Here is a 23,883-nt window from a genome sequence, read left to right on the forward strand (position 1 = left end):
TGTAGTACATGATACCAATGCTAGCCAACATGTTTGTGTTTATAAAGAAAGTCTGGCTGTTTTTAAAAAACAAAAACAGCAAAATATAAACAGAACTTACGCCATTTTTTTGAAGTGTAAAGAGAAAATTCAAATATCCCAATAATTCAATGTAAGTACTAGATCCTCGGGTTTGAAGTAAAATAGTTTCAGGTCAATTTCATTTGTCTCTTTATCTTTACCATCATGTGGCCCGCGACACTAGTGTTAAAAATTAAAATGGCCCGCAGATTGAATTAGATTGGGCATCACTGGGTTAAAGTATTAAACTCCAGCTGTTTTTAATTCATCGCTTGAATTTGTCATGGGGGGGGGGGTTAATTTGTTTGTTTCCATTTTATACTATTTTAAACAAATAGCTGTGTTTGTGTGAGTAAAAAAAAAATAGTGGAAAGATAAGGGAAAAAAAAGGGAGACAGAAAAGTGAAATAAAAAAGAAATACTTTTTTTACGACCTCGCTTATATTGAATGAAATTGCGACAATAATTTTGAATCAGTCATGTAATTAATTTTTTTAGTAGATCTAAACTAACAGTAATAAATGTGTACGATGATTTAACATCTTTTTATGTTTTTCTTTAGCGCAACTTTCATGCTGCTAGCATGTCCACTGTGCTATGGTCCAATCACTTTTGTTGACCAATTGTGGACCAGGATGGGTGCCTGGTCGCGCGGTTTGCGCGCTGGACTGTCGTTCGGATTTATCGACGGCCGAGGGTTCAAACCCTGCCCGCTCCCATTCCCCGTTGTCCTGCGGGAGGTTTGGACTAGGAAGTAAACTATCTTCAAACTCTGAAGGAACATCCGAAACATGTAAAACATTTTTACAATTGGAGGGGGTGGGGTGTATCTAGGAGGTTTCCATGCTTCCTTTTCAGAAACAATTTAAAAAAAAAACATGCTGAAGTCTGAATTCGAACTCGACCCTCCATGATACAAGGCCGATATGTTAGCCACTAAGCTAGGTTTTATTGTTTACAAATTGTTAGCGAACGAAATATTAGTATCTCCTTTGTAGGAAGAATAACTTGTACAGGATTTTTACCAGACAGACAAACAGACAGACAGACGGAGACATTAAATAAGTTTGTTAAATTACCAAAATTGCAGTGAAACTTAATACACCAGTTAATGTTGATTATGTAGACAACTAGTTTTAAAGTGTGACATTGCAATGAGAGTTTTCTACAATTCCTCTATTCAATTCGTAACTTCGTGGAAACATACATCAAAAGCCTGGGTGGGTGGACAAGGATCTCGAAAACATTTGCTTAACCAGATACAACAAAGAAGGGTGCAAGACAAGGTATTCCTCTGTGTCAGATAATGCAAAATATGTAGGTCAGCAAAACCTCCCCTTAACCTCATACTAATCCTTTTCTGTTGGAAATAGTAGGTGATACCCCATTACATTAGGTAGCACAGTGATGCACAAAACACGGCCCGCAGGCTATACCCGGCCGGCTACTTGAATCCAACGTCAACACAAAGTTTAGAAATCCCTACGTTAGGGCCGTCACTTTTTATCTCTGAATGTAGAATCTACCAGAAAAAGTGAACGGATCTTTCCTTTTGTAAAACATGATAATAGAGCAACATACTTGTTTTATAAAGATGGCTGCCTGGTCGTGCGGTTTGCACGTTGGACTGTCGTTCGGATTTATCGATGGTCCCGTGTTCAAACCCTGCCCGCTCCCATCCCCCGTCGTCCTGCGGGAGGTTTGGACTAGGAAGTAATTATCTTCAACTCTGAAGGGACATCCGAAACATGTAAAACATTTTACAAACACTTTACAAACATTTTACAAACACTTTACAAACATTTTACAAACATTTTATAAAGAAATTGTGGTTGTTGAAAAAGCAACAGCATTAAAAAAGGTATTTTGAAACAAATAGGACGGCATTTCGGTTTGAGTCGCGAATAAAAAGATCTCTCAACGCCTAGAGATGGGAGGATCGATGGCAATATTTACCAAAAAGAGACAAGAAAATGAGTCGGTGGTTAAACTAGCTACAATGTTACTCATATTTTAGGTAGAGAAATAACGCCATTTAATGAGGCGCACAAAAAGTAAATTCAATTATGCCATTGATGATGGTAAGTACCAGATCCACGGGTTTCTAATCAAATAGTTTCAGGTCCAATTTCGTTTCGTATTTGTACCTTATGCGGCCCGCCCACATGTCGAATTAGGTCGGGCATCACTGAGCTAGCATAATCGATTAATCGGAACTTTGATATGACTTGTTTTTATGATGTCTAGGAATTAATCCTTTCGAAACTAAACCATTCTTGTAATTTATTGCTCTCAAATTAGGCCTCATACTGATATTTTCTCACCATTCAATGTCAGCTTTTCAGTTTCATCAATATTATGTCATTAAAACATAAAACAAGTGAATCCAAGACATCCTATATCTCTTACAAAATTATTTTTGTGTTTCCTCATAGGAGATGCCATCATGTGGGCTACAGTTAGCCAGAAAGAAGTGCCTGACATTAGGACAACAGCATGTTTCCTTGTCACAAGTCGTTTGGTCATTTCCTTCTATAAGAACACTAGACTTTCTTGGATACAGATCACAACAGCTTCCAAAGGTTACATTCGCTAAATTAGTGCAGTATTTAATTATAACTTTTGTTACAAGTAAATGTTATTTAACGTTTCGCTCGTGGCAATTAGTCCATACCGTAGAAGTTATACTTACCACTTGACAGCTGCGCCGAGTGGGCTGTCGTACAGACCTGTGACGTGGCAACGAACTATTGGTCTAAACTGCCCACAGGTTGTGTCCTTGCAGGGTAGTGTTCAAGCCTTGTAAAACGATTGGTCACGGCGGGACACAAAATGAGGGGGGACCGCACGACCAGGCATACAAATTGTTTTATGATTCGTAAAATCAAGTCTTTTTACAGAAAGCTAAAACATCATATTCTGAACTTTTTTGTATTGTTCGTCTAACTTCGAATATTTTATGCAATGAATATAACATAGTTCTAAACATCTGCATGTCACTTATTTCAAATGTGGATCGATCGTATGGCTGCAAGGTCGTGTGGTTTGCGCGCTGGAATGTCGTTTGGATTTATCGATGGTCCCGGGTTCAAACCTTGCCCGCTCCCATCCCACGTGCGGGAGATTTGGACTAAGATGTAAACTATCTGCAACTCTGAAGGAACATCCGAAACATTTTAAACATTTTACAAACAATCCGAAACATTTAAAACACTTAACAAACTATCAACACGGTCACTTTTCTGTATTCGCTACAGAACATCTCCGTGGTTTGACGCTGATGTTTGTAAAGACCCATAATCGTGACTACTGCGTGACTGGACCATGTCTGAACAGGAGGGACATTTACGTCACTCTGACCACGTTGATCATTCACTGCAACACCTCTTCCTACGTCTGTCAGATGATTATCTTATTCGACGATTATAACATGACAAGAAAGGTCTGCGCCATTCACGTCAGTGCAGGTGAGCTCACATTTAAGTCTAGAACTCGTAAAGCGCAAACCACCTGCACCTTATGGCCTATCCCCTAGTCTGTTAGACCCTTGGGGTATCACACAAGATCTGCTGACCGTCTCCATTCCACTCTATATTTTGCCTTTAATAGTATCTCTTTTAACGACAGGCTCGTCCATTCTTGTATGTTGTCATCACATTGAGTTCTCTTTTTGCCTCTTCTTCTATTTCATGGTACTGTTTTACCGATTGTTCTAGAAAAGGAAAAAAAAACGTAGAAATCAAAATTATGCAACTAGCTTTCTGCCAAAAAAAAAACATTTGAATTTATTAATAGCACATGAATTGAATGTTCTGTTGCATTGACTTGCAAACTTTTAACAAAAAAGACATAATTGAATCAAGCAAAAGGAATGAGTGACATAATTTTATAATCAAAATGAACAAGAGGCATAATTGAATATGTCATAAGAAACAAGGGACATAATTGAATCTATCATTAGAAACAAGGGACATAATTGAATCTATCATAAGGGACATGATTGAATATAATAAAAGGAAGAAGGGACATAATTTAATTAAATCTTTGTTATTTTGAAGACAGGACATATGTTAATCTTTAATAAGGAAGAAGGGATATATAGAAATATGAAGTATCCTCTCAAGGGCTCAGCCTCCGGCCTCGCATGGATCGGAGAAACCCATTGCGTTGACCTTAGGTACCGTGACCCATGAACAAGATGGGGGCCCTAATCTATATTAATAAGAAAGAAGGGACATAACTGAATCAATCACAAGGAACAAGGGACATAATTTAATCTATATTATAAGAAAAAAAGGGACAGAACTGAATCAATCATATGGAACAAGGGACATAATTTAATCTATCTTATAGGATAAAAAGGGACATAACTGAATCAACCAAAAGGAACAAGGGACATAATTTAATCTATATTATAAGAAAGAAGGGACATAACTGAATCAATCATAAGGAACATAGGACATAATTTGATCTATATTATAAGAAAGAAGGGATATAAGGGAATCTATCATTAGAAACAAAAGGGGCACAACTGAATTGGTCACATTTATATAACCAGATGTTAAACTCCTTCCTCCACAGGACGTAACATAGCACTTCGTAAGCACGTAGCCATGTCCAGCGTTCAAACTGACCGGCAAGGGCGTATAAGTCGTGAGACTCTCTGCGTTGATGGCTACATCGAGGATAACATAACTCTCTGTTCCAGGACGAGCTTGATTGACACGAAGCCTAATCTCAAAATGACGTTTCCTTTACCTGTAGTTATAGACGAGATAGTCATCTATTTCGGAGGAGTTGACAGTGAGTCATAACAAAGTATTGCTGCATTCATAAAGTCTGATAACAATTTTTAATCACCGGTATGGATTCTGTAATTCAGATCGGGCCACACAGTGTCACAACCTTCGTTCTCCATTTTTCTCTGCAATTTGTCTTTGATAGAATTTCATTATGATGTTCTTTCTGAAAATATTGAAACCTTCTTTTTTACCTACCTGGACAGACCACTTTGGGGGGCCGATTTCGAGTTTGTTTCCAAACAAACTGTCTTCTTTGTAACCTTGTTTATTTGTGTAGGCTGAGGCTCAATCTTGTAATTCTTTTGTAAAATTAGTTCTAAAAAAAAACTATAAAAAAAAAAAAACTATAAAAAAATAAATAAAGTACAAGTAAACTTGAAGCAACTCGATTTCTGAAAAACAAAAAAAATTGAACTTTAGGATATTTTTTTCGCACAAAGTCTCTGCCTTGTGTCTTATAATGGAAACTTTACAGCTCTCGCTAAGGCTCCTTAGCTGACAAGGGAGACATCACAAGTGATAGTTTGAGAATAACCGATTTCATCCCTTTCACAATTTCCCCTCCCTTACAATCATTCCCATTATCACATTTTTCGTTACGCGAGGAAAGAGTTTATTGTATCTCCAGCTCTTAATGAGCTGAAATTCCATTTGTAAAAAGTTCCTCTTTCCGACAATGAGGTCTATAAGGCAGGTGATGCTAAGGTCATCTGTTTCTTTGACCTCCTGTGGCCAGCACAACGACCAATCGCCTTTACTTTTCCTAACTTAAGTTGGCTCAGTTCAGGTAACATATCTTCATGATGCCTTCACCAACAAGTAAAAAAAAAAATAAAGTTTCCCTTTCAGATCTTGTGATCTATAGGGCAGATGATGTTAAGGTTTATTTCGCCAACGAGCAGGGTGTCACGTGGCCAGCACAACGACCAACCGCCTTTACTATCCCAACTTAAGTCAGGTACCCATTAGAGTTGGGTTTGACTACCTAAACATCCCGAAGCTCAAAATCCCAGTCTTCTCTGAGATTCGAACCCAGGACCCGAGGTTTGGAAGCCAAACGTTTAACCACTCCACCACCGCGCCCCCCAATGTATTTCTAAAGTTGTCAAGAAGCCACGGTCTCTCCTTCCACAGAGATAGCACTACAGCTGGGGGAGAAGTTCCAGATAAGGTTACTGGACAACAAGAAGGCAGTCGTCTCTGACATCACGCGTCTACTGGACAGGCATGTGTCTATAGTCCCCCTCAGCAGGGACCCTGTGAAATACATCCATGTCTCTATGAGCCCAAATTTTTACTCCCTGGCGATCTGTGAGTTTGAGGTATACGGAGGTAAATGTAGATATAATATTTAGCTTTCTTTCATCACTGTTGTTTATCACCTTCATCCGGTCTGATGGACCGTTGGGGCACCACGCAAGATCTGTCGACCGTCTTTCTCCATTCTTCTCCGTCTATTGGCTTGGATAGAACTTCTCTGAATGACAGGTCCGTCCATTCTTTTATGTTTACTTCCCATTGCTTTCTCTGTCTGCCTGTTCTTCTTTTTCCTGTTACTGTTTCCTGTAGGAAGGTTTTTGTGAGCCCCCCAAAGAACTTGTAATATAACCATAGAGTTTTAGTTTGCGTTTTATTTTACAATAGTTAGCAAGTCATCTTGGGATCCAATCTCTAATATCTTCGTTTGTGGTGCGGTCTTTGAACGTGATACCTAGGATATTTTTGTAGCATCTAAATTCGTTACTAGGATACTCCTTTCTAGCTATGCATTTAGCGTCCAAGACGCACAAGGATTAAAGAATGTGTCCATGACCAGGAAGCGTATAAGATTTTATCTTCTTATCTTATCTTATATAATACAAAAAAGAAGATGATTACGTCCTACGCGTCATGCATTCAGTCATGCATATTAACCAATGACTTAAATTCTGCCAAGTCACTGGTTTTCCTGGCTAGCTAAGGCAATCCATTCCATGCATTAATAGCACTAGGGAAGAAAGGAGTATTTGTACAAATTTGTCCTAGCATATGGGTCAAGGAATGTGCCTTTATCTTTGTGTCTTTCGGAGTATTTTATTAAATTTTGTTTTTGTATTTGAAGATAATGGTTCAGTGTTTTAAGTATAATTGCTACTTTACTTTTGAGTCTTCTGTCCTGAAGGCTGGAGTTTCATTTCATTTAGTCTAAGAAAGTGCGAGTTAATTTGTTTTGGTGTGTTACGTTGTGAAATAACATTGCGAGTTAGTTCTCCATTAGCTTGATATTCCCGTTAAATGGATGTCTCTTTAGTCGTATGGTAAGCGCTCTGGACTGTCGTTCAGTGTTCTCGGCTTTGACCTCTGCCCACCGCCATCCCCCGTCAACCAGCGGGAGGTTTGAGCTAAAATGTAACTTAAAATCTGAAGGAAGATCTGAAACATGCCAAACATTTTACAAAAAAAATTTTTACAGGTAAATTCTTTCATTCGTTTCATACAGCGCGGGTTTCCTTTCGTAAATCCTCAGAATGCGCCCCTCCGGTTTACGGACCTGACTGTTCACATATTTGCAGTATCTCTTGCACCGACCAGATCTGCTCCTACGAGGGCTACTGCCTTGACTGCATGAACGGAACATGGGGCCCTTACTGCTTCGAGGGCTGTCTGGACTGGTGCGAAGAGACTCATGGGCCCAACACCACCACAACCCCTAAGCCCAATGGCTCCTTCGTGCCTTACCATCCACAGTCTGGCTTCCGTATAGAGCAGTTCTGGTACTATGTCATTGCTGCTGCTACACTGTTCACAATCTTGTTCTTAGCCGCCTCGGAAGTGAAGTCAAAGAAACAGCCCCCAATCGCACCTACTGACACCGCAAGGGCAAGCACTGATGTTCAAGGTGTGTGCCTTTCGTGTATGACATGTAGATTTATGATTTTATGAGTTATCGTCCTTAATTATTTCTTTTAAAAAGGCTATTAAGCCACACTTACAAAACTATATGCATGTCTAATGAAAACAGATACCAATATTTATTTTAAAAATAAGATCAGTGTTTCCTAAGCAACAAAGAAGAATCTATTTCTTTTTTTTAAATCTGTATGTTCGATTACACTGCTCGTGTAGGTAGGCCCCTATGTGCATCACACAATAAGAATTTAGACTTCGAAAGCCAAACAGATTTTTATCCAAGACACTTAAGATGCCTTTTAGGGATTTTTTGGGCTCCCCTAAATCCACCCAGCTCTAATGGGTACCTGACTTAAGTTAGGGAAAGTAAAGGTCACATGACACACTGCTCGTTAACCGTTGGCAAAAAAAAAAAAAAAAAAAAAAAAAAACAGATGACCTTAACATCATCTGCCTGATAGATCGCAAGGTCTGACAGGGGAACTTTACTTTTTTTTTAAGACGCCGTTACCAGCTAACGTGAGGAACAATAATATCAAATTTTCTTGTAGTAGGCCTACCCCTTTCAGACTTTGTGATCCTATGGTGTAAAGGTCATCATTTCTATGGCCGACGGTTAAATAGGTTCTCATGTAGCCAGCACAACGGTCTTTGCTTTCCCCAAACTAATGTCAAGTAGCCATTAGAATTGGATGGAATCAGTGGCGTTCTTAAAGTCTCAAAATCCAAAATTCCAGACATCGCTCCGGTTTGAACACGAAACCACTGGGTTAGGAAGCCAGTCGCTTTACCACTCAGCCACCAAGCCCTGTTTAGTGGGACTAAATTACGGACTAATATACTGAACAGAGATATTATAACCAGAGGAAAAAATCCTCCCCCCCCCCCCAAAAAAAAAAAATCCTGGCTACGCCCATGCTAAAGATTCTAATTAGTCCATAGACCCCCACAACTGCAATCAATATTCTCAGTTGGAACTTATTTCAAAAATAAATAAATACATTTAACCATAACGGGTTAGAGGCAGTAAGAGCAGTCATACACGAGCGACAGCCCTCTCGAGAACTCTGCCCATAATGAAGCCGCAGAGCCTCGTTTTCGTTGGACTCGTTGTAGTGATGTTGCCCTTGACACATATGCTTGAAATTCAAATGGCCGCCATGTTGTTGTTTTTTTCTGAAGAAATAAAGTCACACGGAGTGACTAAAGCCATTGAAAGTTACTTCGTCTACTCTGTATCTCGCCTTCAATTAAGGTCTTTTGGTTTCTCTTGACAATGTTTTGCTACAGGTACAGAGGGCAGCGGTGTATCCGTGCGTCGTCAGAGATCATCCTCTTCGGTGGACATATCGGACGTCACTGGTATGTGATCAACTTTCATTAAATTGAGAAACAATAATAGGTCAACAAGCGTTCTTTTTCAGCGTAGGCAGTTCGCTAGTGTAGTCTATGTCTGGTAACTTATAATGACTACACAAAATTAAAACCCAGCTTCCAAAAGAAAAAGTTCCGCTTATGGAAAGGATGTAGGTTCTACTAGATCAGCAACCCTCTAATAAACTACAGACTTGTGAGATGGTTTTTTACTTTGGGCAAACATTTAACTGGATAGATTTTAATTCGTGTTAATACGTGTGTTAATGCCTAGTAATACTGAGTCCAGTTTTACAATTATTTTCTTTAATAGTATATCTCTTTGTTTCTTTCTCTGTCAGTCTCTCACACACACACTTTTCTTCTGTTTTTTTTTTCTTAGATTATTTGGGAAGTTCAAGTGCTGGAACAGACGCGGGAACTTCACAAGGAACGTAGATTAAAGACCATTTCTAAATAAAGAATATTTAAAAATTACAGATTTGTGTGAAGTAACTGTAATTTGTGTATGCGTGCGTGTTTGTTTGTGTGTAGACTATTTTTCAGCGTCAGTGCAGAACTTACGTATAGGCTAGACAGCTAAGGGCATCCACTTTTTCAAAGACCTCACCCCCAAATAAAAAAGGAGTTAAGATTCTTATTAGTAATAAGGATTTTCGGATTTATTATTCCCCTATCCATATACTTACATAGTTCATCATGATAGTTGTAAATCAGTTTTGCCCTCTATGCATAGGACGCTGACAGAATAACTGGACATAAGAAGGGACCAATTTCAAATAGTTTAGAGCCTTATATACGGTTCACTGTCTGCGTCCGTGTGTGTGTTTTTTTTCCTCGTTCTCATTTTTATGCTGGAGCGTTCAAATGAATAGATCAATATATGAGATGAACTGCGCAGTGGTTTCCATATCAGGGAGCTCTCCATTTAGTTTTCTTTCTATTTGGGGTGTTTTGGGGCCAGTGTTTTTGGTAAAGAGAGCAGTTTTGGAGGACCTGGTCAGCATTCTCTGGAGACACTCGACGTGGGCAGATTTCACTGGTTCCAATTGTGAGCTTTCGGTACATATGTTGTCTCATTCTGTTGTGTCCGGTCCTGAGTCGAAAGATTAGACGTTGATCTTGTCGGGATAGCTTATAATAGTCATAATCTTTTTTTTTGTGATTTGGATGAGAGATTGTCCATTTCTCATTTATTTTATTTACTTTTATTTTTTTTCATTTCTTCTGAATAGAGTGCAATGGTTTTTTGTGAGTTAGTTCTCCCACTCTTGGCGAGTGTGTCAGCCTTCTCATTTCCTTCTAGTTCTATATGTGCTGGTATCCTTTGGATAACAGTTGTTGTTGTTTTTTTTTTGCTGTTGTTGTTGAGCTTTATAAGTGCTGTCCTGAGTCGTTTTGCATAGGAGGAATCAGAAATTTCCAAGCTTCGGAGGATTGCTTTCGCATCGGTTAGAAAGACAATCTGACTGTGTGGAGTACTTGCATGGTTTGCTAGTATGGTAGCAGCTAGCTCTAGTGATTCCCTTTCTGCTCTGTAGCTGTCAGAGAGCTCTCCAGTCGCAATGGATTTTTCTAGTTTTTCTCCATCGGGCCATTCGATGAGTATTCCAGCTCCTCTATTTGTGGTGGCTTTATGAGATGAGCCATCCATGTAAACTCTGATGCACAGGTTGCTAGGATAATGTGTTTGTAGAACAACAGCCTCAACCAGAAGACGGTTATTTGCCAGTGTATATATGCCACTTATGTAGCGAAGGTACATTTAATGGATTCCTCTAATAGGCCCTATAGATCCCCCCGTCTCAGTGCCAGGACCGGCATTAGATAGGCTAATAGGAGGCTCTAGGCAAGTTAATTTCGTAGCCTTAAATGAAATAAAATAGAAACAGCGAAAAAGTAAAATTACGCAATTTATTAAAAACCCTCATGCTTGTGTCTATATCTAAATAACTGAATTGGAGATCGATATAGACGTCTAGTATATAGGCCTATCACAATTTTCGTTGTAGAGACTAATTTAAAGTAGGCTAAACAGGGTCATGGTGCTCTACTATGTTTGAGATTTGATCCAAGTTTCACAATTTTTTCTTTATTTTTTTTTGTCCTGTAGGCCTACGTGTGACGCTCCCACCAAGTGGAGGCCCCTAGGCGGCTACATAGTTTGCCTATGCCTAAAGCCAGTGCTTTTTTTTTTTTTTTTATTGTGACGGTACGCACCGGTATGCGTACCGGCACCTTTTTCAATGTGTGGGGAAATTATTACTTTTTCTTGCAATTTAACGTTTATTATTAATTTATAAGTAGTTAAAAAGTTAGGCAATCCATCACTGAGTAGCCTACCGGGACCTATTTCATAAAAAAAAAAAAAGCACTGTATATAAAGCTGGCCCTGTTAGTCTCATTTCACTCTCATACTGAGTAGGCCTAGAACGAGAACATCCGTCATAGTCAAGAACGATTGGTCTCGCCTAGCTAAAATTAAATGGTCAAAAAACGACAAAAAAAAAGTCAACATAAATTTGCTGTTGAATCCATGTAGACCTAAAGTATAGATCTAGGCATACATTTAGAATCTAGATCTAGGAACAAAACGTTTTTAGCTAGCCCAAGATTTTTACCAAGTTTCGTTTACGGACACAAAACGTGGAATTCCCAATTTTAGACTTGTACAGATTTAGCATCATAGAGAATTTCCGTTTAACCTAAATTTAAATCTGGTATTAGATTGTAGATCTAGACTCTAGACCTAGATCTAGATCTAGTTAATTGACTAGAAACTTTACGCTAAATAGAATGATAGATCTTTATAACATCTAGATGATAGTAGATCTAAATCTAGATCACAATCTGGTCTCTATCAAGTCTATCTCGGTCTTCGTAAGTCAATAGTACGTTTGAGTTTCAACTCGTAGACGTAGTCTCTAGATTCTAGATCTACTTAGACTACTATTTAATTATTTAGTACTATCTAGATCTAGATCTATCTACTCAGTCTCATCACTCATCTAGAGTCTAGACTGACTAGACTCTATATAGATCTAGTTATATAGATCTAGTTAATATAGAGTTAGACCTAGTATATAATATATGTAGACTAGAGTTAGAGTACTAGATCTAGATCTAGAGTCTGACTAGACCTAGTCACTAGGCGTGACTTAATCAGTTACTCACTCTTAGTCTTACTGACTAGCCTAGCGCCCTAGTCTAGTCACTCTTCAGACGTCTATAGATTCTAGATCTATATAAGATAACTATAAAAATAAATAGATCTAGATTCTAGATCTAGTTTAAAATGGTCTTATATGTATAGATTAATAGATCTAGAATCTAGATATAGATAGTAAGAGACTTTAACTCCACACTTTAGTTTAAGAGAGAATCAATATATATATATTATATATATATATTATAATATATATATAATATAGAGAGAGATCTATATATATATATATAGACTATATATAATATATATATATATATATTTATATTAATATATATATATATAATATATAGATCTAAAGATAGATCTATATTCTATATATATTTTTTATAGATAAGATCTATTACTATTTTAGTAATAACTATAGATCTAGATGATAGATCTAATATAAAATTATAAATCTAGATCTAGCCACATTTAACTATAGTCTATAATATATACTACTAGTAGATCTAGTACTAGACTAGAGTCTAGAGATAGATTCTAGTAATAGACTAAAAGAAAAAGGTTAGGGTTAGAGGTTGAATTACTGTTACAGTATCTAAATTACTAATAGATCTAGATAATCTAGTGACAATCTAGTCTAGAACTAGAGTCTATACTATGCTAGATATTCTAATGATTGTGAATGTGTATTTTTAAATATTCATTGTATCTATATTACATAGTCTATATTGTACTCAGAGTCAGTATAGAACTTAGATGTAGTCTAGATTCTATTTTATATCTTTTAATATAATACAGACCAAGTCACTGGTTTTCCTGGCTGGCCCAGGCAACCCATTCTATGCTGTAATAGCGCTAGGGAAGAAGGAGCATTTGTACAATTTGTCCTAGCATATGGAATAAGAAATTGTATGTGTCATTATGAGTATTTTATTAAATTTTGTATTTGAAGATTATGGTTCAGTGTTTTATGTATTTTGCTACTTTACTTTTAAGTCTTCTATCCTGAAATATCTATTATAATTAGATTCTAGATCTAGATATCTACTTGACCACTAATAATCTAGATTATAGTTTTAAATAGGGGGCGCGGTGGTCGAATGGTTAAGCGCTTGGCTTCCGAACCTGAGGTCCTGGGTTCGAATCCCGGTGAAGACTGGGATTTTGAATTTCTGGATTTTTAGGGCGCCCCTGAGTCAACCCAACTCTAATGGGTACCTGACTTTAGTTGGGGAAAGTAAAGGCGGTTGGTCGTTGTGCTGGCCACATAACACCCTTCTTGTTAACCGTTGGCCAAAGAAACAGATGACCTTAACATCATCTGCCCCATAGATCGCAAGGTCTGAAAAGGGAAACTTTACTTTACTAGTTATATATAGATCTCGATTAAGTATATAATATGTCAAATGTGAGATATTTTTAATATATATGAAAATCCTTTTATTTTGCAGCATGAAATATTTTAGAAGTTATCAATGTCTCCCAAGTTTCAACATCCTGTATCAAATAAAGCTTATTCTGGTCACACGGAACAGTTAGGGCTTTTACTGTCTAATGGCGCTTCAGTTGATGCGTTGGAGCCAAATGGCTGGACACCATTGTTGTTAGCTTCAAAGCAAGGTCATGTACGTACCGTTGAACTTCTTATCCACGAAAGGGCCAACATAAATCAATGTAATCGGCATGGAGAAACATCTCTGATGCTTGCTTGTAAAAAAGGTTTGATTGCGACAGTGAATTCGCTGCTGGAGAATAATGCTGCTTTACACACGCAGAGAGAAGATGGCTGTACAGCTTTACTGTTGGCTTCGCTTAAAGGGTTTAGTAACATTGTAGAAACTTTGCTGAAGCATGGTGCTGGCGTCAATCACCAGGATAAAAAAGGATCTACGGCACTTTCACTTGCAGCTTCAAAAAATCATGTGGATACTGTAAAAATTTTGCTTGAATTTCAAGCGGATGTTCAAATGACTGACATAAAAGGACATAATGCCCTGGTGCAAGCTGTAAGGAAGGGTTTCGTTGACATTTCAGAATTGCTGCTGGATCGAGGCATTGAGAGGCAGCAAGCACTTACCTTTGCATGCACTAATGGGCATGATCAGTGTGTGAGGCTTCTGTGCAAGAAAGGTGTTGATGTCAACCTAGCTAACAGGCATAATCTTACACCCCTGATGTTGGCCTGTGTGCATAAACATTTCAAAGTTGTTCAGATACTGCTGGAAAACCAAGCTGATGTTTCTTTAGTTGATAAGAAAGGCTGGAGTGCTCTCATGTTTGCCGCACAGTCAGGTAGCCAGGAAATCTCACAGTTGCTGTTGGAAAATTCTGCTGACGTTAACCAGGTCAATCTGATGCGGTGGAATGCTCTTGCAATCTCCTGTTTACATTGTAAGGCCGAAGTCGTTGAAACCCTCTTGCGCCATTATGCTAATGTCAATAACGCAGATTCGGAAGGCTGGAGGCCTTTAATGGTAGCAGCACAGATAAATAAACCTTCAGCTATTCTAGTGATGGAGATGTTGCTGAGACATGGTGCGGAGGTCAATTCCAAGAACACTTTGGGCTGGACTCCCCTTCAAGTGGCTGTTCTGCATCATCGTTTTGAAAATGCTAATCTTCTCCTGTCTCATGGAGCAGACCCCCAAGTATTCAACGATACAGGATGTAATGCTCTTATGTTAGCTCTCTTACACCAAAACAAAGATGCTCTCTTGGAAAAGTTTAAAGAGTGTCCTAGCATGCTGACCCCATTTATGAACACCTCACAACACACTGGTAGCCTTGACCTATCTGAAATAATGCAGAAAGGTATCCTTAAGCTACTAAGCCAACCTGAATTCCGTAAGAACTTGGGATCTCTGTTGCCCTGTAGATCTAGTGAATGTGAAAAGGTTCCAGATCTTGACATGACAAACATTGAGGCACTCCTTCAGCACTTGTTGAAAAAACGGACAGACAAGTAAGTGATAGAACTATAACTATTAGTTTAAGTTATTTGTCAAAATAATAAGAAAATCATCATTAAGAACTGTAATTATCTTTACCTTATTTAACTAAATTACTTTAATTATTGTAACTTCAAATAAAGTTACATACACTGTCCTGTTCACTTTTTAAATTTATTGAATGCTATATGACAATCTAGGGCTCATATTTGAAACAATACTTTAAATGTATAGGGTTATAGGTTTTAAAACTCTATTATAGTTTAACTTATTTATTAATTATGGTCACAATAAATTTAAGTTGATTTTAACAAAGCTTATATTAACTCTGTTTATCTGTCTCCTTCACACATTCTCCGATCAAGTTAATACTTTAAACAATTATTCATTGTACCGGTATCTAACAAAACATGAACCAATAAAAAAACAACAACAATCAGTGTATAAATTATTGTAACTTATTATCCTGTTTATTATTTATAAGGGAAATAACTTGTAAGTTATTGATATATATATATATATATATATATATATATATATATATATATATATATATATATATATATATATATATATAATTTTAAGGGCAGAGTTCTTCCCCTTTAGATAAGCTTTTAAAGAAGGATTTTGTTCTATTTTGCTTGTTTTTCTTCTTTTTAGTGAAGATTTGAATAATTGGATGAAAGATTTTTTAGCCGAGCTTATAAAACTGATTCAAAAGTTAGTGTACAGGTATGTACAGCACATAATACACTTCTTTCTAATAAATAATAGTTTTAATGGATAGTACAGTCATTACAATCACTTTTGGATCATCAATAGGTTTTTCACACCGTTGATTTTGAAATTATACATTTGTATAAATTAATTGATATTATGTTCTTACATAATTTGTGAAGTGTGGTCAAGAGGCTAAGTACGCCTGATCTTGGTTTGGCTTGGTCAGCTATGAAGGGGGCTTAAGGTTCGACTCTTCATTTATGAAGAAAAACAGGACCTACCCAGTTCAACTCTCACCTTTTAATACCCGCCTTCATTAAAAATATGAACAAAGCCAACACTTATAGCGAGGAAGCTTTTATTAAAGTATTTCTTAACTCCCAGTGGAGAATAGGGCCAGAACAGTACATCACCATCTGACTATGTTCTGGGCAATCCCCCTCAGTTGGGTCCATGTCCAGTGCTACCGTCTTTGCTACCAGTCTTCTCCGTGTTTGCTTTGGTCTCCAGAGCTTTCTCTTAGTTAAACAATGGCTATATTTTAATTGTTATCAATCAACAGAGCAAAACATAAGTTCATTATAAATACAAACACATATAGAAGCTATTATCAGTGGCCAAGACAGGCTGTTGTTTGGCTATAATAAATTTACCATTTCCCCATTAAAAAAGCCTTTATGTAATCTGTATGTAAAAAAGTAATGTTCCCCTTTCAGACTGTTCAATGTATAGGGCAGATGATGTTTCAAAGGCAGAGAATAAAAGAAAAAAACTAGGAAAGAAACCAAATTGTTTTTTGTTTTTACATGCTTTGAATGGTCTCTCAGAATTGAAGGTTATTTTATCCTAGCTCAACCATTTTGTAGGCAAGCAGGGGATGGTGGCAGCCTTGGTTTGAACACAAGACCATTGAGATTGAGACAATAGTTTTGATTGCATAGTACATGACCAGTAGTATATAATATATATACTTAATAATTTCACTTCATAACAAAGTTTTGATTAATTTTTTTATTTTTTTTTTTTTTTTCAAAATAATTTCTTACAGGAATGCTCAGGACAGTGGCATTTCTGTATTTTTGCTTAATAATGTGGAGAATTTCAGTGCTGAAAATGTTGGCTTTGTGCTCAGTGACAACAGTAAGGTGATTTTGACTTTACCATCAGATCAATCATCACAGGTTGAAGATAAAGAAGATACAGATACAGCAGATTCATCATCTGACATCTGTTAGAGAACTTCTGATGCAACGTCAAATTTGCATGACTTAAGCAAAATGTAATTAAATGGGCTCTTCTAGGGTTATTTATAGAATTAGAAAAAAAAGGGCAAAAAATATTTTTTAAAATTTTCCTATCTCATTGATTGAATTTTGTACTTTATATATTTATAGAAAATGGTTTGTACATTCTAAGAGCATTTCTTCTTTTTTTTTTTTTTCTGCCGCTACAGTCATGATGAAATTTAATCATTTTTTTTTAAATTATTAAAACTAATAGTAGGTCTATATATCATCATCTGTCCCTTGACTTTCATCATAGGCGTTCTATGATAGCTCACGTGACCCAATCCCTACACTTTTCTGGCCAGCAGCTGTTCTTAGCAGGATATCAAGAGAGAGGCCAGACCATTTTTTTATGTTATCCAGCCAGCTTGTCTTTGGATGACCCTCTTTTAATTCTCTCTATGCTATACCTTGAAGAACGATTTTTAACAGTCATGTCTTACAATACAACAGCCCACAGCCTGGCTGTTTTTACCAAAGCTGTACTTGTCTCTATAAAAAATTTAGTGTCCCACAGCCTGGCTGTTTTTATCAAAGCTGTACTTGTCTCTATAAAAAATTTAGTGTCCCACAGCTTGGCTGTTTTTACCAAAGCTGTACTTGTCTCTATACAAAATTTAGTGTCCCACAGCCTGGCTGTTTTTACCAAAGCTGTACTTGTCTCTATACAAAATTTAGTGTCCCACAGCTTGGCTGTTTTTACCAAAGCTGTACTTGTCTCTATACAAAATTTAGTGTCCCACAGCCTGGCTGTTTTTACCAAAGCTGTACTTGTCTCTATACAAAATTTAGTGTCCCACAGCCTGGCTGTTTTTACCAAAGCTGTACTTGTCTCTATACAAAATTTAGTGTCCCACAGCCTGGCTGTTTTTACCAAAGCTGTACTTGTCTCTATACAAAATTTAGTGTCCCGTCGATTGGGATCATCACATTGTTACATGCTGTTCCTATTAAATGCGATGCTAATGTAATGAGTACACAGGAATATATGTCAATGCAATGATAACTCACACTGATTACCTTAAGCACAACAGTGGCTGGTGCAAGTACAGTGATTCAAATACAAATTTATTGAAAGAACTTGGTCCTGTCAAGGGATATAAAAAGGGACCAAAAATGAGCAACTTGGAAAAGATTTCTAATCCAAAGGAGATTCCTTTACATTCATATATTCACCACCCTCACATTTGATTTGATACAAAGTCTGTTAGAGCTTTACCATGGTAGCAGAGTATTTATGGAGTTATTTCCCCTTTTCAGCTCATATAAGAACGTACAACCAAAGTTTGATATGATAGAAAGTCTCTTAACAGTTTCTCGCGGCATTACTCTCAGTGAGTAACTTCGCTAGCGCTGGGGAATGCTGCGTTACTCTTAGCGAGTGACTTGGAGTACAGTAGATAATTGGAGGATCTAGGTAGAACGAATTTGGTGACCCCAAATGAAATAGAAAATAAAAACTAAACAGCGAAAAAATAAGATTTTTATAATTTATTTATTTTATATTCTTTATTTAAAACCTAGTGTACTAGAACAACAAAGGTGGGCACAAGTTTTGCTATTTCTTCTCTGAAAAATTTTGATTTCTGTGATAAATAAAATAAAATTAATTTTAGTTTTGCATTTTATATAAATATAGATTGAGGGTGTTGTCGTGAATTTGCTTATTTGGATTGTCACCCCTTAGTGTTTGTTACACTTGTTAACCTGTGTACTGACCGTATTTCGTAGTCCGTGTTGTAAACTCTACTATGTGTGTAGTTGTTTGTCATTCAGTGAAATAAAGCTTTGAATGTAACATGGTATTGTTATTATTAAGTACAACAGATGTGTTTATCAAGAACTAGCCGGATATTACCCGCAGCCTGCGGGCCTTAATTTAGGTATTACTAATCTAGTGGATATGGTCAAGATGTATCTCAAACTAGGAGAATGTTCCATTCACTTGTTTTCTTTCGTCACGAAAATAAAGTAGATTGTGAAAACATGTTTACCTGTTAGGTCACATATTCATATCAAATATAAAATACTGTGAAAACGGGTTTACCCGATTCGCTACACAGTTCTGCCCTTTAATAGAGATTTAGTTGTTTTTTTTTTAATTTTTGGGCCCCTTCAGTTATGGGAGAGACGTTAAACATACACTACAGTCTCCTCCATGGTCTAAGGAACAAGTTTTATCCAGATTGGTCAAACAGTTTTGATTTCTATGCGTGACATACATACATTCACCTTACTTTCTGCTTTATATATTAGATATTGGTATCATGAAATTGGTGGTGACTACAGCATTTTAAAATATTTAAATGAAAGTTCAATGGAAATATTTGTTTCTATTTAAACTTTTGTAAAAAAAATTTTTTAGTGCTCAACGGCACAAGAGATGCCTTGTGGTTGTTTCAGTAGGCCCAATCAGCACCATTAAGTTATATTTAGCAACATTAAAAGTAGTGTTGTTTTTTTTTAAGAAATTATGTTGTTAGCATGTTTTTAAAATGTTTTGCTGTTTTTAAACTGGTCAAGAAAAAAATATGGGGAAAAAAGGAAGACTTATTTTGAGGAGTCCATCCAGTTCTAATAGGTAACTGACATTAGTTTTGTAAAGGTGGTTGGTTGTTGTGCTGACCACATGACACTCTTATTAACCGACGGCCATAGAAACAGATTATCTGAACATCATTTGCCCTATAGATCGCAAGGTCTGAAATGAGTACTTTGCTTTTGTTTTTGTTCTTTGTACTTCTTTACAAATGATATTTTCTACCCTTTTTGTTTCATTGCCTGCAACAGATGATACTTTTTACTTTTACCAAGTTTGTCAGGCTCACACAAATTGCTTTGTAGACATTTGTATAGGCCAGTATATTGTTTTATTTAAACTACTGTTTATTTAGTGCCAATTTATGTTCATCTATAGTGGTTTTTTTTTTCTTTTTCATTTGTTTTTTTTTAATTTGCAATTTTTATTTATTTTTTTTTTTTGCTTTAATGCCAGTTGTATTAATTTAAATTCTTAAATGTATTTGGCTAGAATTTTTCAGTTCAATGTATACATTTATTTTTGTGTGCAATACTCTGACAGGGTATAAGTTTCAAAAACTAAGACTGTGATAAGAATGAATTTTTTAAAAGTATTCCAAGTTTTTACATTTGATCATTAATTTCATATGAAATGTGGTATAATATTTTTCTTTTTTTTTTAATGTTTCTTGCTCGTCAAGATATAAAAAAAAAATAAAACTTTCTTACAATGTTGAAAATTATGATGAAAACTGTTTTATTTTTTTCTTTCTTTTTTTTCATTTTCTTCATGACCTAAAAGGCAAATTTTCTTGGTAATGTTCCTGAGTTTAAACACTGTTACCATCTCTTGAATTGAGTTATAATGTAATAATCTTCATTTCTAATGGAATGCTAGGAAAACACTTTCCTCCAAGCACAAAATAATGACTTCTTTGAAGCTGACTTGGAGGCACAGTGGCTGAGTGGTAAAAGCACTTGGCTTCTTAACTATGGAGGTCATTAGTTCAAATCCTGTTTAAGACTGGGATTTTTATTTTGGGGATCTAATGAGTACCTGACGTTAGTTGAGAAAAAAATAAAGACGGTTGGTCATTTATCTGGCCACATGACACCCTCCTTTACCATGGGCCACTAAGCTATATCAGATGACCTTTACATCACTGAAATACTTTGCTCCAAGGAAAAGATAATGACTTCTTCTGAGCTGACTTATTGTCCTCCAAGCAATAGATAATGACTTCTAAGCTGACATACTTTGCTCCAAGCAAAAGATAATGACTTCTTCTGAGCTGACATACTGTCCTCCAAGGAAAAGATATGACTTCTAAGCTGACATACTTTGCTCCAAGGAAAAGATAATGACTTCTTCTGAGCTGACTTATTGTCCTCCAAGCAATAGATAATGACTTCTAAGCTGACATACTTTGCTCCAAGCAAAAGATAATGACTTCTTCTAAGCTGACATACTGTCCTCCAAGGAAAAGATAATGACTTCTAAGCTGACATACTGTCCTCCAAGGAAAAGATAATGACTTCTAAGCTGACATACTGTCCTCCAAGCAATACATAATGACTTCTAAGCTGACATACTGTCCTCCAAGGAAAAGATAATGACTTCTAAGCTGACATACTTTGCTCCAAGGAAAAGATAATGACTTCTCTTAAGCTGACCTCCAAGCAATACATAATGACTTCTAAGCTGACATACTGTCCTCCAAGCAAAAGATATTTATTTCTCTTGAAGTTATTAACATATCTTGAAAAATATTTTGCTGTAATTGTGCAAGTAATCAGTTCAAGCATTCATGCTACAACCAGCCTTGACAAAGCTGATTATATTCTAGTCTGCTATATGTGCCCAGTTCTGATAAAAGAATTAAGTCTCCTTATTTTGTTTATCATAAAATAAAATACCTACTGTAATATAACATATGCACTATGATGTCATTTGTGCCGTGGCGTCATTACATGCACGCTGTGGTGTTATACCATACACGCTGTGAAGTCAAAAGGTTCGTATTTTGAAGTCATAACATAAGCCCTGTGAAGTCAAGTCAAAAGATATGTACTGTGACGTCATAAGTGACGAAATCAAACTGTTGACCATCAATATTCTGATAGAACTGTTAGAAAAAAAAAAAAAAGAAATAGCCTCAGTCAGAGGGCACGAAAAGAGAAAATGAGCACAACTTTTTAACAATTTCGGATATCTAGAATACGTATTTTTTTTTCTCCTTATGTTTCTACCTCGAATATTAAACTTAAAACTGATTTTTTAAAAATCTTTTCATTGGTAAATGAAATAAAAAATAAAAAAAACATTATACGATTCATGATCTTTATTCTTATTTAAAATCTACATATTAGCCATTTGACACGTGGAAGGGGCTTGGCTTGGTGATACAGTTTGCATGTTACTTTAATGAATTGACGTATTTAGCCTATTCACTTCCCATTTTAACAGCGTTTGTTCAAACTACCGATTTTATCTACAGATTCTTGACATTAAATTTCCGGGTTAAAAGGTTTGTATCGTAGTTCCAACTATACTATGAAATTTAGACATATTTTTTAAAGCACATTATCTCATGTCATGAATGTCAAAATGCAGGGTCCCTAAAGAGGTCAAAGAGCGATAAGATAGTCCCGCCTTCTATAATCAACAACGCAGGATGGCTGCCTGGTCGTGCGGTTTGCGCGCAGGACTGTCGTTCGGACCCGGGTTTAAACCCTGCCCGCTCCCATTCCCTGTCGTCCTGCGGAAGGCTTGGACTAGGAAGTAAATTATCTTGAACTCTGAAGGAAAACCCAAAACTTGTAAAACAAAAACAAACGCATACACAAAACTCTCCTCGTGAAAAATCAAAAGGGACCCAAGATTAGATTAGATCATTTTTATTTGTCCAATCGGATGGAAATTCAGTTTGACTACAGTTGACCACCTCAGCTTAAAGCTTAACTACTGTAACACTAACAGCAGAGATGCAAATGCAAACAACTTTCCCACACGAAACACATACACACTCACAACCAGCGCTTTATAAATTAGACTTCTATGTACTTCTAGATGAGGACAGCTGATCTTGTAACACACTGACCGAAAGTGGGATAAAGGAGTTTTAAAAAAAAAATCTTTTCTGTTTTAGTCCTAATTGAAAGAAGACGACCACTTCGTTCAGATCTGATGTAACAGTGGTTAAATGGATGCAGGTTGTCTTTAAGAATCGTGTGTGTTTTGGAAAGGCTTCTTTCTTGAAAATGTCCACCTATCCAAGGAACACCATTGGAAACCCAATGGCAGTTTCTCTTCCTCAATCTACAGTCAACCCCTATCAATTTAGGAGCATAGAAAGAAGCGGAAGTCATAAGTGTTGCATTATAAAATCTTTAATGTTCAATTAATATGTTTAGTGGAAGCTACGACAATTATTTTAATGTTGGCAGAGTGCAGGATGGCTGACCGGCTGTGTGGTATTTTGTTCGCTATGTCGCATGACAGTGTCGTCGCTTGCATGGCCAAGTGCCAGGTTTACTTGAAATGTTGATTTCAAGTGAAATGCAAACTCACGCTCGCCACCCCCACCTTCACCTGTTCCAAAATGACCATCAAGATCAGTGGTAAATTTAACAGCCATAGTAGAGGAGTCATATATGCTATAATATGCTCAAGGTGTCAGATGGTCTGTATTGGAAACACAGGAAGGACCTTAAAAACACGACTCCAAGAACACCTTAGAGACATTCGTAGCTTTGCGACTAAGCCCGTCTCTGTCCATTTTAATAACACACATCATAGGGGTACCACCGATCTTCTCGTCACTGCTATACAACAATGCAATGACTAAATCACCCGTCTGCAGTTCGAAAACAAACTTATTTTTATATGTCAGGCACCCTCCAACCTAACAGGATCAACAACCAGCACACTTTTATTTAATATGAGTTGGGCACTAACACTACGGTACCCCCCTTTTCCCATTCATCTTTGCCTGACATCTCCGCCCCCTTCTGATTTCCCGCGCTTTTATACCAGCGTAGCTCATTTCTTTACTGCCTCGATAGAGAACAACATCGGACAGATAAGTTCACTTAAGACTATTTTGCGCTAATTG

At 36.8% G+C, this 23,883-nt stretch overlaps 2 protein-coding genes across 5 annotated transcripts in view; both read left to right on the forward strand.

Moving 5' to 3' along the window:
- The window catches only part of LOC106050221 (uncharacterized), a 40,469-nt gene extending 30,881 nt beyond the window's left edge, over nucleotides 1-9,588 (forward strand). The window contains exons 15-21 of one of the 2 annotated variants that reach the window (XM_056016755.1): nucleotides 2,496-2,642; nucleotides 3,318-3,527; nucleotides 4,642-4,863; nucleotides 5,997-6,194; nucleotides 7,369-7,740; nucleotides 9,042-9,113; nucleotides 9,508-9,588. In XM_056016755.1, the coding sequence (XP_055872730.1) occupies nucleotides 2,496-2,642; nucleotides 3,318-3,527; nucleotides 4,642-4,863; nucleotides 5,997-6,194; nucleotides 7,369-7,740; nucleotides 9,042-9,113; nucleotides 9,508-9,563 (1,277 nt within the window). In that variant the 3' untranslated portion in view covers nucleotides 9,564-9,588. Of the gene's footprint in view, nucleotides 1-2,495; nucleotides 2,643-3,317; nucleotides 3,528-4,641; nucleotides 4,864-5,996; nucleotides 6,195-7,368; nucleotides 7,741-9,041; nucleotides 9,114-9,507 lie in introns of those variants that run through there. The other variant, XM_056016756.1, reaches the window with a different exon arrangement.
- A 2,272-nt stretch (nucleotides 9,589-11,860) lies between these two features.
- Nucleotides 11,861-19,710, forward strand: LOC106077251 (ankyrin repeat domain-containing protein 50-like). 3 transcript variants are annotated; one of them, XR_008775844.1, is made up of 5 exons: nucleotides 11,861-12,016; nucleotides 13,746-15,256; nucleotides 15,903-15,974; nucleotides 17,011-18,894; nucleotides 19,076-19,710. XR_008775844.1 is itself a non-coding variant. In XM_056016758.1 (4 exons), the coding sequence occupies exons 2-4, from the start codon at nucleotides 13,770-13,772 to the stop codon at nucleotides 17,195-17,197; spliced, it is 1,746 nt and encodes a 581-aa protein (XP_055872733.1). In that variant the 5' UTR covers nucleotides 11,861-12,016; nucleotides 13,746-13,769; the 3' UTR covers nucleotides 17,198-19,710. The 3 variants fall into 3 exon arrangements, 2 of the variants coding, with proteins under 2 accessions (XP_055872733.1, XP_055872734.1); XM_056016758.1 differs by having other exon boundaries at nucleotides 17,011-19,710; XM_056016759.1 differs by having other exon boundaries at nucleotides 11,861-12,005; nucleotides 17,011-19,710.
- The last annotated feature ends 4,173 nt before the right edge of the window (nucleotides 19,711-23,883 follow it).

The sequence above is a fragment of the Biomphalaria glabrata genome, chromosome 18 (assembly GCF_947242115.1).
Source record: "Biomphalaria glabrata chromosome 18, xgBioGlab47.1, whole genome shotgun sequence".
Classification (NCBI taxonomy): domain Eukaryota; kingdom Metazoa; phylum Mollusca; class Gastropoda; family Planorbidae; genus Biomphalaria; species Biomphalaria glabrata.